General features: G+C 46.0%; 1 protein-coding gene across 5 annotated transcripts in view; it reads left to right on the forward strand.

The window, feature by feature from the left end:
• RIMKLB (ribosomal modification protein rimK like family member B) overlaps positions 1–16,271 on the forward strand; it is a 96,322-nt gene that overhangs the window by 68,922 nt on the left and 11,129 nt on the right. For 3 of the 5 annotated variants that reach the window (XR_006575113.1, XR_006575116.1, XR_006575114.1), the window contains exons 4-7: positions 531–761; positions 5,738–5,824; positions 8,443–8,646; positions 11,320–11,465. Coding sequence is in view for 2 of the 5 variants with exons in the window: in XM_044997985.1 (XP_044853920.1) it covers positions 531–761; positions 5,738–5,824; positions 8,443–8,646; positions 11,320–11,783 (986 nt within the window). In the remaining 3 variants the exon portion in view is untranslated. Of the gene's footprint in view, positions 1–530; positions 762–5,737; positions 5,825–8,442; positions 8,647–11,319; positions 16,267–16,271 lie in introns of those variants that run through there. The other 2 variants (XM_044997985.1, XM_044997977.1) reach the window with 2 other exon arrangements.

The following is a 16,271-nucleotide window of genomic DNA, read 5'->3' on the forward strand; positions in this document are numbered from 1 at the left end:
AGTGATGGGTTTCCATCCGTTTTCACGTTATTGACCTGACAAGTTGGTCAAAATGACTTGCTCCCAACCCGCTGTCATCTGCTAGGTCCTCCTCAGGTGACCTGACATCTTCCAAAAGCAACCCCATCATACTTACTTTCCTGGAACTTGTTTCACTCCAACTTTCCCTCCCACCCCATCCCTCCAGACACACAAACTGTTGGATTAGATTGGTATTTTCCCATCTCTAATAATTCAACACTCTGGGGGCTAGTCCAGGATTGTCCAGTCCTAGTTTTAAGTATATCAAGGGGGACAGGAAGGATTTTTTTGCCTCTGTGTACAAAGTGGCACAGTTGACCAGGTGCATTATAAGAGTAATGGGGTGCCATTTAAACATAAGGCATTAGACATCTGTTAGATGCAGAATACAGATGGATTGATGGTGTGATCTGGTATTGTAAGTATTTCTATGCTTTGTTTATCCATCTGTTGTCTTCTTGAGGCCTTGGAGTTGATTGGAATGGCTTTCCTTTCCTTCCCTTCTGTAGGTCTCCGGGTGAATGGGGAGCTCATTACTGCCTATCCACAGGTGGTGGTTGTACGTGTGCCAACACCCTGGGTCCAGAGCGACAGTGACATCACGGTCCTTCGCCACTTGGAGAAGATGGGCTGCCGATTGATGAATCGGCCCCAAGCCATCCTCAACTGCGTCAACAAGTTCTGGACCTTCCAGGAGCTGGCTGGTCATGGTGTGCCTCTCCCAGACACCTTCTCCTATGGTAAGCCCATTGACTGAAAAGGGCAGCATACTAAAAGCACTTATAGCAGGTGGGACATTAGTCAAGTTTGGGAAGGCCCTTATTATTGGGTTGCAGTGTGTAACTGCCCTCTAGGAGTGTTGTGTAGTGGCTAGATTGGGGATTGGGAGTCAGGTCTGCTTGATTGTTCTATTTTGGGCTTTGTTGTGACACTGCGGGCAAATCATTTAGGCTCTGTGCCCCACTTTCCCCATCTTTAATGTGCGGTATTGTGAAGATTATAATCTAAAATACTTTGATATCTTCAAATGAAAAAGCTATGTCCCTTGCTCAACACACAGATAACGTGCAGAAACTTGATGCATTACTGAAGTCAAGAATTTAGCTGTATCTGAAAAAGGATTAGAAATTTATATGATCAAGAACATCCACAGCTATATTGGATAGGAAAAAATGTATAAGGGTTCAAATCCTCATGCTTTATTACCAAAAATTGCCTGGTAGTAGGAAGATAACTTCCCCTATGGGATGATTATTCAGTCTTTGTCTACAAGGGGGTTTATTGCACCTTCCTCAAGTGTCTGGTACTGGCCACTGTCAGAGACAGGATATTGGGCTAAATAGACCTGTGGTCCGATCTAGTATGGGTACTTCTTTGTTTTTAACTGTAATGTATTTAAGAATGAAAGATTCCCTCTCAGCCTTCCTTTCCGCCAAGGAAAGGGGGAAGCTTATTGTCTCTGTGCAGATACACCAACAGGCTGTAGTAATGGGATCTGTCATACAAGTTCTCCTTGACAGGAGAACTGATTCATGAATAAAGTCTGTCCACCTGTTACATAAACTAATGTGATATAAATAAAACAGATACTTATTTGAAAAGTGACTCTGTCCTTGCATTAGAGATTCAGATGTCCCAACTGTTGAGGAAGGGAAGATGTGTGTTGTTCCTTTGAGAAAGGGGGATGTGAAGCATGAGGGGTAATCAGAGTGTGTCTCCCAGCCTGCACAGCTCTCCCTGTCTGTATAACAAATTGGACTCAGGGTTGCCCCCTCTTCTGTTTTAAGTGGTAGGTGGCTTGTAAAGGGTGGCATTGCCAAGAAAAACAGGAGATGTTGAGCTGCTCCTATTCCATCATGAGCAGTAAAATCCAGGGCAGTGGCAGCTGCTGCTGATTTTCAGACCTTCACCCTGACTTGAGTTCTCTGCTTTATTGCACAAGCCTCTGAGCGCTCTCATTCTCTCTCCCTCTAACCCCCTCCTTTCTGTTCCCCACACTACAAACAGCCCTCTGAATGAATGGTGAATTGAGCTCAGGTAACCTTTGTTAGGCTGTTATCAGGTAAACAACATTTAAAAAGTACTCTTCTAGTCATAGGCGCCGACTTATATGGGGCTCTGGGGCTTTAGCCCCATGAATAAATCCCAAGCAGGGGCTCTGCCCCACCAATATTTTTTCTCCCCTGCTTGGAGCGCCCCCCGCCGCCGCCGCCGGGGCTGCCCAGAGCCCTTTAAATCCCAGCCGCGGCTGGGAATCAGAGGGCTCTGGGCTGCCTGCTGCAGCGGGAAGCCCAGAGCCCTCTGATTCCCGGCTGCGGCTGGGATTAAAAAGGCTCTGGGCTCCCCGCGGTTGCAGGCAGCCCAGAGCCCTTTAAATGCCAGCAGCGGCTGAGATTTAAAAGGCTCTGGGCTCCCCGCGGTTGCAGGCAGCCCAGAGCCCTCTGATTCCCGGCGGCGGCTGGGATTTAAAAGGCTCTGGGCTGCCCGCCGCAGCAGACAGCCCAGAGCCCTCTGATTCCCGGCCGCGGCTGGGATTTAAAGGGCTCTGGGCTCCCCGCCGCAGCAGACAGCCCAGAGCCCTCTGATTCCCGGCTGCGGCTGGGATTTAAAAGGCTCTGGGCTCCCCGCGGGTGCAGGCAGCCCCGAGCCCGGTAAATCCCAGCCGCGGCCGGGAATCAGAGGGCTCTGGGCTGCCTGCTGCAGCGGGAAGCTCAGAGCCCTCTGATTCCCGGCCGCGGCTGGGATTTAAAGGGCTCTGGGCTCCCCGCCGCAGCAGACAGCCCAGAGCCCTCTGATTCCCGGCTGCGGCTGGGATTTAAAAGGCTCTGGGCTCCCCGCGGTTGCAGGCAGCCCAGAGCCCTTTAAATCCCAGCCGCGGCTGGGATTTAAAAGGCTCTGCGCTCCCCGCGGTTGCAGGCAGCCCAGAGCCCTTTAAATCCCAGCCGCGGCCGGGAATCAGAGGGCTCTGGGCTGTCTGCTGCAGCGGGAAGCCCCGAGCCCTCTGATGCCCGGCTGCGGCTGGGATTTAAAAGGCTCTGGGCTCCCCGCGGTTGCAGGCAGCCCAGAGCCCTTTAAATCCCAGCAGCGGCTGAGATTTAAAAGGCTCTGGGCTCCCCGCTGTTGCAGGCAGCCCAGAGCCCTCTGATTCCCGGCCGCGGCTGGGATTTAAAGGGCTCTGGGCTCCCCGCCGCAGCGGGAAGCCCAGAGCCCTCTGATTCCCGGCTGTAGCTGGGATTTAAAAGGCTCTGGGCTCCCCGCGGTTGCAGGCAGCCCAGAGCCCTTTAAATCCCAGCCGCGGCCGGGAATCAGAGGGCTCTGGGCTGCCTGCTGCAGCGGGAAGCCCAGAGCCCTCTGATTCCCGGCTGCGGCTGGGATTTAAAAGGCTCTGGGCTCCCCGCGGTTGCAGGCAGCCCAGAGCCCTCTGATTCCCGGCCGCGGCTGAGATTTAAAGGGTTCTGGGCTCCCCGCCGCAGCGGGCAGCCCAGAGCCCTCTGATTCCCGGCCCCGGCTGGGATTTAAAAGGCTCTGGGCTCCCTGCGGTTGCAGGCAGCCCAGAGTCCTCTGACTCCCAGCCGGGGCTGGGATTTAAAGGGCTCTGGGATCCCCGCGGCTGCCAGCAGCCCAGAGCCCTTTGAATCCCAGCCTCTGTCCGCTGATTGCCCCCTCCCCAGACCCCTGCCCCAACTGCCCCCCAGAACCTCCACCCCCTATCTAAGCCCCACTGGTCCTTGTTCCCCAATTACCCCCTCCCGAGACCCCTGCCCCTAACTGCCCCTTGGGACCTCAGCCCCTATCTAAGCCTCCCTTCTCCTTGTCCCCAACTGCCCCCTCCTGAGACCCCACCCAACTTCCCCCCCCCAGGACCGCACCCCCTACCTGTCCCTGATAAACCTTAGACTCCCATGCCTATCCAATTGCTGCCTGTCCCCTGACTGCCCCTTCGAACCTCTGCCCCATCCAACTCCCCCTGCTCCTTGTCCCTTGACTGCCCCCCGGAACTCCCTACCTCTTCACCAACCCCCAAACCGCTTACTGTGCCACTCAGACCAGCGTATCTGGCTCCATGCAGCTCCAGACAGTTGCTGCCATGCTCCCCCATGGAGCCCACAGCCCTCTCCCACCCCCAGCACCTGCCTTCCAGATTTGAACACCTCAAAATTCAGGAGTGCTCAAGCTCGGTTTGGGCAGCTTTTACTTCATTTCTCCCAAATCAGTTTCCCCTGCAAGGTGCCAACTGAAGGTGTTGGAGAACAGAGAGATCAGGTGGCCTCCTAATGCCTGGAAAAGAGACAAAGGCCGGAGGAGGGAGTGTCAGTGCCTGTGCGGACTTCTGGGAAGTGCACGGTGTGGAAGGGGATGCTGTGATGCTTTGGAACATCTCCATACAAAGCCAGTCAGGACTCTGGGGGAGCCTCCTCTCTCGGAGCATACTGTCTCCAGGGCAAGAAGTTTACACCTTCCTGGGTCTGACCTCGGAGCATTCAGCATGCCCTTCCACATCATGCACTTTCCAAAGTGAGTCTGCCCAGGCTGGTCCTGGGGCAATCAGAGGTCGCTGCACCCCAACTCTGCAGTCAGATGTGACTCTCAGCCAGACAGTAAAACAGAAGGTTTATTAGATGACGGGAACACAGTTTAAACAGAGCTTGTTGGTACAGAAAACAGAACCCCTCTGTCAGGTCCATCTTGGGGGGTAGGGAGCCCAGAACCAAGTTCTGGGTCTCTCCCCATTTCCCCAGCCAGCTCCAAACTGACACTCTCTCCTCTGGCCTCTGTGTCTCTTCTGGACAAGGAGGCCACCTGATCTCTTTGTCCCCAACACCTTCAGTTGGCATCTTGCAGGGGAAACTGAGGCACCCACACAGTATTCAGAGAAAATATTAAGAACATTCCCACTTCATCACAACAGATGCAACAAAATATAATACTGTATATTGAAGTAGGCAAGTGCTGCTTCTGACTTTCCACTTTTAATTGACCCTTGTAATCTTGTGGCACTGACGCGTTGTAGCTTCATTTTATATCGGCTTACAGGGCGGGAGCGGGGGGGCACCACCATTTTGGGCCCCACCAAAAATTATACAAACCTGCCGCCTATGCTTCTAGTGGCTTTATAGATGCAGTGGGATGGAGGAATGGAAACATTAGTCCCGGAGTTAGGGAGGCAGGCTGAAATGTGAGAAACTCAGATCTAGGAATCTGGGGAGTAGAATGGGATAGGATTTTGGGGGATGTGGGTCCCTATATCACATCTTGTCCTCCTGCTACATGTAGGCGGACCTGTGTCTCCAGAGCATCCCCCTGTTGGTTCCCTGCCAGGTAGATGGGAGGCAGGTAGGTGAGAGTTGATAAACATGGAGAAGGAATAGGGAGCAGGAAAGAGCAATAGAGTTTGGGGCATTCAAATTTGGGGATTGGGTTTATCCTCATGGATAGGGATCAGGAGTTCCAGGGAGTATTGGGGCATATTTGGAAGGAAGATGAGATAAGGGCAACAGTACCCTTTCCCAATTACTAAGGGTTAATGTCCCATAGATGACAAGTGTCAGGGAAGTGCTGATCCTTCTGAATGACCTGCCTTCTATTAACCTTTGGCCTACACTGCTGTCTTCAAGATCAGAGGTGGAAGGTGTGTAGTCTGTATCCAGCAGTCACAGATTAGATTGGTAGTATCCGACTGGCAACATGTAACATTTCTTGGTTCTCTTCTTGTCAGGTGGTCATGAGAACTTTGCCAAAATGATTGATGAGGCGGAGGTGCTGGAGTTTCCCATGGTGGTGAAGAACACACGAGGTCACCGAGGTGGGTGCAGGGATTTGGGGAAGAGGTGTGTGGTGGTAACCAGCATTCCAGGATTCCATGTGTGGTGAATGGAAAGGATTTGAAGAGGCTTTATGTTGGGGATTAGACTTTGATTTCATTCTCTGTCTAAATCCTTCCAACTTCTGAATTGCTTCTGAGCGTTAAACAGACTTCAAACTTGGGAGGCAGTTTTTAATACAGCTGGTAACTTGTTCAAGGAGCATAGAATAGAAATAACAGAGGTCCTGCATGTGGTGCATTGGCAGAGCTGTGTGAGGAGCCAGGACTGGAATAGCAGAAGGTTTCTACAGCTTTTGATTGAATGGCATGGGCAAAACTGTGGAGAGAGGCCCCAGGACTTGGAATAGTAGTGGAATTGAGGGGCAATTTCTAAATAGGCTTAAGAGACTACATCTCAGTTCAGTGAACCTTAATATCTTTTTCTTTCTGCTTAGCCTTAGCAAGGCACTAAGTACCAAACTGGACCTAAATTCTACAACAGGATTTCTGATTCTGTGACATCAGTGCAAATTCAGCAGCAGCTTCAAATAACTGAATAAGAACTTCATTTTGTAATTTAAATGTTAAGTGTTAAATCCGTTTATTTTAATGTTAAATCAGTATATTATCAAATGAAGACAGGTGTAAACTGATGTGTTTCCACACAGGTGATTGCACCAATTTAACTGAATTAACTTTTAAAAACTGATTTTAGTTAGTGATGAAAGTTTCTTATGTAGCCAGAGCCTTTGACTCTGGAGCATGATTATGCAGGAAAGGGTGAATTTCATATCTGTGGAATATGTGGGACCAGGATTTTACTTGACTTTATATGGTATTCTGCTGATTAGATCTACTAAATAAAATCAATTAGATAGCTTACAGCTATCAAATTTCTTCTCCTTCACCAACCTGGACTTGCATAAACCCCTGTTTATAAGGGGTACTTTAAAACACACTTAGTCCAGTGTCTCTGTTCAGTGCCGTTTCAGTGGCATGGATTCTTAGATGAAAAGCTTCCCCCTAAATACTTTGAAGTTAAATACAGAAGAGCGGATAGCAAATGATATTTTAGAAAACAAAGGCTTGCATGTTAGATATGGTGAATAAATGTAACCACTCACACCTAAGGCCATTTTCAGTGCAATTTGCATCAGTGCAAATGGGCACATCGTTTTTATCAAAATGCCGCACATCTCTGGTACCACATAATCCCACTGAAATGGGCAATTTCTTACCATCTTCCAAGTCCTCGTTTTTTTCATCCCCATTTTGGGAGCAAAGTAGCTGTGAGAGTGGAGAAGTAGGGGATAAGAAGCAGCATGAGGAGAATGAGCTTCAGTGCTGTCTGGGACTGAGTAGGTGGTACCAGTACCATCTTAAATCCTTCAGAAGCAGTGCACCATTACTGCTGTCTTCAGCAGTTCCATGTTATATAGAAGTCTTTTGCTACACAGACCCTAAGCCCTGAAGGAGCAGAGTCTGCTGATGTGGTACCCCCAACACAGTACTTCATCTCCTCTTCCTTCTGCTTTTTTTTTCCGTTTCTTCATTAAACGAGGCAGTTTATCAAGGGATTTTGTAATGCAGTAATGTTGCAGCATAATTCAGTGAAGTTCTGCCACATAAATTGGTGGTGCCTTACTGCAAAATGTAAATCTAATGTGCCACATAAAACAAGGGGTGTCAACAGAGGAGGAGAGCAAGTAAGAGGTAAGGAAATGAGCTGCAGAGTACAGGAGTCTGTTCCAGAAGTGCCTTTCACAGACACCGGGGAGGTTACGTGCGGGGACGAGAAGTCTCTGTGAGGTGAGCTGAGGAAACAGGGTGAGGAGTAAAAGAACAAATCAGAGATTGGCTGAAGCAAGTCTTTAGAATAGTTTGCTGGCAAGGGGCATTGAATTTCTAAAGAATCAAGCTAGCCCTCTTTCACCAACTGTCAGTATGCCCCACAGGTTCTTATTTTTAATGGAATAAGCTGCTGAAGTTGTCATTTTATCAGTTCTATCAGAGTCACTCACAGCTACATTTCTGTCTAAACCCTTATGCTCCACTGGACCTCTTGTCACTCCAGTACTGGGTTGTTGTGGGTACAGGGGTGCTGTTTTCCTCCTGTATTATTATAAGGATTTTACAGCAGTGGACTAATGCCATAGCGTACTTCCTACAGTGTATCTGGGTAGAGTTCTAAGTTAACTTTGTTTTTATACCTTGAAGTTCCAGCCTTCTGCCTGAAATGGCGGGGAAGTTTTGCTGTTGGTTGCATGTGTGCTTCTCTCTATGGTTTGTGACTCCACTCCTCTCTCACCAGGCACCTGTCCCAAAAGGGGTGGGAGTTACAAGACCCAGTTTCTCTATTAAAGAGCTTTTTTGACTGACTTACCACACTGACTGTCTCAGTACTTGGTACATTCAGCAGCACTGAAGCAGTTGAGTACTGATCTACACAGGAGAATGTGTAAAGGGTTATAAAATATATCTGGCTCATGATAGGCAGGATTTTTGGGGTTTTTTGGGAAATTCTTCATGTGTTGAATCTATAACTCAACACAAGACAAGTCTAGTGGCTCTTGCCCTCTTTCACCAGTCCCCAATCTCAATGTTTTCTCTTGGAACAGGCAAAGCTGTATTCCTGGCACGAGATAAGCACCATTTGGCAGACCTGAGCCATTTAATTCGTCATGAGGCTCCTTACCTGTTCCAGAAATATGTCAAGGAGTCCCATGGCAAGGATGTGCGTGTCATCGTGGTAGGCGGCCGCGTGGTGGGGACCATGCTGCGCTGCTCAACAGATGGAAGGATGCAGAGCAACTGCTCACTTGGTAGGAATGGCATTGTTTGTGGTCTTGATTGGAATTTGTGGAGCCCAATGGGAGATGAGTGGCAACCCCAATTTAAATGAGAAGTTTGACATTTTATTTTTTATTTATTGATGTTTATTACAGTAATGCCTAGGGGCCACCTAAGGATGGGACCCCGTTGTGCTAGGAACTATACAAACAAAGAATGAGACAGTCCCTGCCACAACGAGCTTATAGTCTAAATAGATAAGACCGTGTGGGAGAAAAAGATAGCACGCACAAGCAGAGTGAATGATGCAATAGTGGCAAATGTCATGTTAGTGCCATGGTATTTTTGGTCTTTGAGTGGGGTTATAGTAGAAGGGGATAAGCTAGATCAGGGGTTCTCAAACTTAATTGCACCGTGACCCCCTTCTGACAATAAAAATTACTACAGGACTTGAGGAGTGGGGACCGAAGCCTGAGCCTGCCTGAGCCTGCCCAAGCCCCGCCATCACAGGGGGAGGGGAGGCAAAGCCCAAAGCTCCACCTCCCCAGGTGCGGGGGTCAAAGCTGAAATCCAAGGACTTCAGCCCCAGGCAGGGGGCCTGTAACCTGAGCCCCAGCAAGTTTAAACCAGCCTTGGGAACCCCATTGCGCCCCACAGTTTGAGAACCGCTGAGCTAGATGGAAAGACACAGGAAAGAAGGGGATGGGAGGGATTGGCGCAAACCAACCAGCACAGGGGAGAGAATGTTAGGAGTGAAAACTGGAGAGAGCTGCCTGACATCAGTGTCTGTCAGCCCCTGCTTAAAGTGTTTAGTGCAGCTGCTGGACCAGCTTCAGTCTCTGGCTGGCTTCTCCATGCAATTTCTTCCCAAAGACACCTGGCTCCTAGTGCCCTCAAAGTTGGGGGGTGGAGATGGGAAGGCCTCCTCCCCTGCACAGTTCTCGGTCTGGAGAGTGCTGTGGGGGGAGAGTTGGCCCTGACTAGGCCCCATTTTTGCTGCCTCCTTCACATGCAGTAAAACTTCAGTTTTCAAAATGTTATGGGAGATCAAAAATGTTTGGATAATTGGGGAATTTTCAGTGTAACAGATAGAAGGGGACATGACTCAGTTGGAGAGATGATTTGAGGAAAGGTGTTTCAGATAGAATGCTCAGTAGCTTAATTCTTCCTAAGATGCTGAGCATCCACAGTTTTCATTAAAGCCAATGGGAGCTTTGAACATCAGGCCATTAGTGTACATGGCACACAAAAGCAAAGATCCCAAAGAGCTTGGCAAAACATGTGCACATACATATCTAAAATCTAGATGTACCTCTGAACACTTACACACCCGCCACTGAAATATAGACATTCTGGGGCAGCTGTTTTAACATTAAACAGCAGTGCTATGTAATATTTTAGTACAGGAAATGAAGAACACTCTATACAATTGAAACTGCAAAGGGAATTGTAGGGAATCAAAATAACTGATATCCAAGCTAGAATTCAACCTGGACACTGGAGTTAAGAAGTCTGCAAAAGATTTTTAAAATGTTGGGTCAGCAGCACCCACTTTTGGGTTTTTTGGGTGGGGTGGAGAGACTGCTTTATACTGAGTAAAGGTGGCCTTAAAAGGTTTCTGTTAAATGTTTTATGACTTTTGACCTTAGCAATATTTGGAATGCTATGTCTGGTCCTTCTTGGTCTTGTTCAAAGGCTTCTTAAGAGTGCTTAGAGATATGTATTGGGAGCCCACACTTTGGCTTAAAGGGCGGGGTGCTAAATCTGCAACAAAGATGCCCTTTCTTTCAAATATTCATTAGGCATTTGAATTAAGTAAGGCATTGTTTGAACTACAGTGGCACAGCAACAGTGCTGCAGTTGTGTTTTTTGTGGTGGTATACTGTAGATCAGGGGTTCTCAAACTGGGGGTCGGAACCCCTTGGGGTCACGAGGTTATTATATGGGGGTTGCGAGCTGTCAGCCTACACCCCAAACCCCGCTTTGCATCCAGCATTTATAATGGCGTTAAATATATAAAAAAGTATTTTTAATTTATAAGGGGGTGGGGTCTCACTCAGAGGCTTGCTATGTGAAAGGAGTCACCAGTACAAAAGTTTGAGAACCACTGGTGTAGATGCTTCCTATGTCCACAGAAGGGGTTAGGTTGAGCTAACTATATAGGACAGGATGCAAAATTTTTTCCAGCCCTCACTGATGTAGTTAGGTCAATCTAATTTTTAAGAATTGTCTGGCTTAAATGTTAAAAAGAAAAACTAAAAATCCATTTTCCTCTCAATTGCTTAGCTTTCAGGCTCATCTTTTGTGATGTCATATCACTAATTCTTCGGTTATCATAGTCTTCTGGGCTAACGAAGGTCTGAGTAGCTAATAGGAGAAACAAGCAATGCTCTGAGGTGGGGGGCAGAGGAATGACACTCTGTCAGACCACCTTCTAACGGAACAAAGAAGCAAAACAGATACATGGCTTTTTTTTTCTTCGTCTTCCTTTTTTTTTAAATTTGCAGGTCAACTTTAACACCCCTACAATTAAAAAATGTGTTAATATCCTTTCTGACCGAAAGTGGTCACACCCTTCCCAGCAGCACTCTAGATTTGCCTTGAATGTTTCCCATCCAGGAACTGAGCCATCCCTACCATGCTCAGCAAGTGACTTTTGACCAGATCGCAGCCTGAGGGCTGACGCTTATTTTCCCTTTTGCCAGGCGGTGTAGGGATGATGTGCTCACTGAGTGAACAAGGCAAGCAGCTGGCAGTCCAGGTGTCAAACATCCTGGGGATGGACGTGTGTGGCATCGACCTACTGATGAAAGATGATGGCTCGTTCTACGTCTGCGAGGCCAATGCAAATGTAGGTTTCATTGCCTTTGACAAGGCTTGTAATCTAGATGTAGCTGGTATCATAGCGGACTATGCCGCTTCTCTCCTTCCCCCCGGTCGCTTGACGCGGCGTATGTCCTTGCTCTCTGTGGTGTCCACGGCCAGCGAGACTAGCGAGCCAGAGCTGGGCCCTCCAGCTAGTGCCGCTGTCGACAATATGAGTGCTAGCTCCAGCTCTGTCGACAGCGACCCTGAGACCACGGAGAGAGAGTTGCTCACCAAGCTCCCGGGGGCTTTATTCAACATGAACCAGCTACTAGCCAATGAGATCAAACTCCTTGTGGAATGATGCCACGTGTAAATACATGACCAACAAAACTCTTGTAAATTTTTTTTTAAACCAACTTGCAATGCTGTTTATCAGAGAAGCTCAGGGAGATGAATGGAGTAGGGAGAGAATTAGTCAAAAGTGAGATTAAAAAGTGCATATTCTCTGATTGCTGCTCTTACTTTTTAATCCTGCAGAACATATGATTGGTTTCATTTTTTGGCAGCCAATCTCTAGTCAGTGATACCCAGTTCAAACCCACATGGGGATTTTATTTATGTGCAGCTGTGGTCCCAAGCTTATCGCAGAACACGTGTATCGATGGGGAGATATTACAGCACAATTCATACTTCTGGTTTTGGAATGCTATCTTGCAATTCTCCAAAAGCATCTGTGAACTAATGCAGCTGTGAACTCTCTCCTACCTCTTTAAGAGCTTGATCTTGTGAATTGCTTGAGTGCCTTTAGTTTCCAAGAGAGCTGAGGGTGCTTAAGGTCTGATATTTCAAAGGTGCTGATCATCTGCAGTTCCCATTCACGTAAGTGGGAGCTGTGAAAGTTCAGCATCTCTTAAAATCAGCCCATTGTGACCTTGCAGGATCTGGCCTTAAGTGATGGGGCAGGGACAGGAAACTTGAGCTTTCAGTACAAACTTGCGACTTCTGCCATCTCAGTATTAACTGGCATGTGTCCACAAAATTGTGTCCATATTTGTTTATAAAGCTTTTGAAAGGGAGTTGTTTTTTAAATTTGTGTTTTTTATCATTTTAAATCCTGGGGCAGGTTTGTAGAGGAATCAGTCATGTTCTCATTCATGGCAGAAGTGGCACGTTTTAACGATTTTTGCACGATTGGAGGAGATAAACAGCATTGTAATGTTTGGTGTACAAAATAATGTTTAATCCAATGTGAAAAAGAATTACACTAGTTTAAAACAAATGTGCATTGACTTGTATTTGTTAGTGTTTTAGTCTTTTTGAGAGAGAGATGCTATGTTAATGTTCCATTTTTTAATACATGCTAGTCCAACACATCCTTCTCTATGCCTGCATCTTTAACAGTGGCCAAAGTGAGAACACCACAAACCATTTAACAAAACACTGACTTGAAGCCTGTAAATCATTCTTTTATTTTTGTTGTTTTTTTCTGGGAAATGTGGTAGGGTGTGGAGGAGGGAAAAGGTTGGTTGAAACCTCGAGGACATTTAGGATAAAGCTGAAGTTCCTTCATTACCACTATCACTAGGCATGTATTTTCCACATTGAAAATGTCCAAACTCTGATGTCAGCTGAGTTCCAAAGCATGGATCCAGGGGAAAAATACGCAGTTCTTGGCTTTGGGAAACTATGCAGCAGATTTAAAAAAAATAAGGCTCAGCTAGAATAAAAATATAAAAGGCCACAAGCAATGAATAGATGGATCCTGGACCCTGTGTGTGTGTGTGTGTGTGTGTGTGTGTGTGCGTGCTTTGCTTTATTTCTTTTTGGTTTTGAGCTGTTCAGTTTCATTTTTTCAGGCTGATTGATTTTCTTTCCTCAGTCCTTCTGGCTGTGCATTTTCTCATTCAATTTGAGCAGTTTTGGGAAACAAAGAACCAAAACAGCAGTGTTGGGTCCATTTTGAAGTCCACATCTTCCTTCTCACCACCTGCTTGTTCCTTCCCTCCTTCTGGGTTCATAAAGCACTGGAACTATAGATATAGATATAGATATATATATATAGATAGTTATATATAGATATATATATGCGCCTCTTTTTAGGGAAAAAAAGTAAAACGTTTACGACTGAAAGATGGTTTTGTGAAAAGAGGGTTTGGAGGGGGGTTTGTGTGTGTGCAATGCTGCTGTTATCTGGATACTTTAAAGGAGCATGTCCCATGTATCCGCTGAGGCTCTTCGCTTCCTACCCCTGTGGCCCCTCCTCAACTCTCCGCTGCTCTGCTGCTTTACCGTCACTCACTCGGATCTTAAACAAACACAACTCATGGACACTACGGAGAGAGACTTCAAGAGGCAATAAACAGAACAGTATTAACCTGCTTTCATGGAGGTTTGATCATGCTTATTTGTACAGTTTTTTTAATTTTAAAAAGGAATGTAATAAAATGAGGGGTTTTTGTAGAATTAAATATTATTATTAAAAACAAGTGGAAGGTTGATTGTTGATGTTAGCTGATGGAGTGATCCAGATGATCCAGCAACAAAAGAAGTTTCAGCAGTCAAGGTCATCTCTGAGGTTTTATTTCTGAGCCTTCAAGTGCACAGATTATAACAAAAGAACACAAAGTTTTCCCTTGTATAAAAAATCAAAACACCCCAGCACAGGTTACATCCAACCCAACTTTCTAGTTACTGGGTGGGAAAGCTTTGCCTTCTCACAGCTCTTCTCCCCTCATCTGCTTACTAAGGAGCTGTTTTTAAATAGTGTTCTGTATTCCCTTTGAGACCCTGATTGAGCCTGCAGTTTCCAACCCTACTTTAATATACACACTGTGAGCACCTGTCGGGGATATAAGTGTGGGACGGCAGACAAGTCAACTCCATGCCAGCTGGAAGTAATCAGCTAGGGCCTCTGCACTACTGTCACAGTAAAGATAACTTGTTGGAAAGAGGCTGGTAATAGCTGTAGGAGCTGAGCTGTCTTGAGTCCCCACATTGCTTGAGGGAATAAGGCTGTGGCAGCAGGGACTTCTTAATGCATCTTGCCTTTAGAATTTCCTACTCACACTTCAGAGTAATACAAATTTGTGAAGTGGTACACATACTTTTATTCTGAAACACACAATGAAGGGTATCCTGTTGTGGCTGGCTCCCTTGTAATGAGATCCTCTTGTGCAATTGGTGCTTCTTTTGCAAGATTGGAGAAAAGTCTATGGGTAGTGCTTGTTATGGGGGAGGATCAGGAGTTAAAACTTTACACACATCCATGTAGACAGTAATTCTTGATATTGCTCACGGAAAGCCTTGCTGAGGATTCAAAGCTTTGTCTATTTGAACCAATCTTGTATGTTCCTCTCCCCAACCTACCCATTGTCCCATGGTCAGTGAGATGTATAAAGTGGGGAAGAAAAACAGGTTTCACATGTAATACAACTAAAAAAATCAAGCCTGTGCTAACCAAGAGATGTCTCCCATCACATCTAAACACTACAGCTCAGCACTATGTGCTATGTTCTCTTCACTTCCACATCCTAAAGAACACCTTCCATACTCCAGTGCTTTAATAGAGCTAACATTACCTGTCATATTCTGCTTTGGAAGCTTATATTGGAAAGGAAACGTAATCAAGATACACTGAGGGTTTTTTTTGTTTTTTAAAAAGGGCTGATACAGATAATTATGGTGCATGAGTTAATGTGTCTATATTTTTTTAAGGGAGGGGAGAGAAACTTGAGTGAGCCAAGCAGAAACTTTTGTTTGCAGAAATAAGTTTCTTAATTTAAACCTGATGGAATTTGTTATCCTGTTTGTAAGTGATTTGGGGTGGGGGGGTCTGTGAATTTTTCTGCTGTGTGATTTGGTCACATGTTTACAATTCCTTGTTTACTGTGCTTAATTCTGAATTGTCTGTATGGCTTTGTATATTAAGTATTTTTTTAATTTTTTGATGTGTTTTATAAAATCGCCCCTTTCTGGAATGCTACAATGCCTCATCTGTAACACATGATGGAAGAGTGACACTCTGTATACACATGGACTATTTTTGTGTGTGTGTGTGTTCTACCCCCTCCGAGCTATGTGGTCATGCTTTGATGGCTTTTCCACGCCTGCTTCACATTTGCAATCTTTCACGTGTGATATCTGCCCAGGAAATGCCTCTGGAACTACTGTGTATGTTGGCCAAAAAAAGAGGACACTTCTTCAGATGTTTCACTGGACTTTTAAATCTGACATGTGAAATCAGTAACTCTTTCTAAACCTCCTCTCTTCTTCCTCAAATGCAAAAAGCCCTAGTTGGTTAAATATGTAAGGGGCCTCACGGGCTTAGAGAGACTTTGTGAAAGCAACCCGTGTGCGCAACATCTTTCTCATGGCTCACTCTTTTTGAGAAGGTTTATGGGCTTTATGGCTGGTGTGAGACACACGACCCACTCCTGTTCTCTCTATGGAATTGTAGGTGCTCAGACAGGTAACCTCTGCTGCTACTGTTTTTCTCTTCATTTTTAATTTTTCACTGTTCTAGGAATTCCTTTAAAATGTTAACATATTGCAGGATTTATAACCAAGTGTTTGCTGCCTTTTCCTTTTGTTTTGTTTTTCTTTTACGTCTCTCTTGACCTTGGAGAGTGTTCCAATGGCGGCTCTTAGCCCACTGTTGGTAATCTCCAAATCCCTTGTGTTCCAATTTTCAGTTGAAATGTTTGGGTTTTTTTCATTTGTTTAAACCAGTTTCACAAAGTGAAGTGTGGGTTTTGGGTGGGCATTGTAATTTTGTTTAACTGAAATTGTTCTATTTTATGTGTATTATTTTTTTCTTTTAAAAAAGATGTGTTCTAACAGTTCGCACTTT

The sequence above is a fragment of the Mauremys mutica genome, chromosome 1, assembly GCF_020497125.1.
Source record: "Mauremys mutica isolate MM-2020 ecotype Southern chromosome 1, ASM2049712v1, whole genome shotgun sequence".
Lineage (NCBI taxonomy): Eukaryota > Metazoa > Chordata > Testudines > Geoemydidae > Mauremys > Mauremys mutica.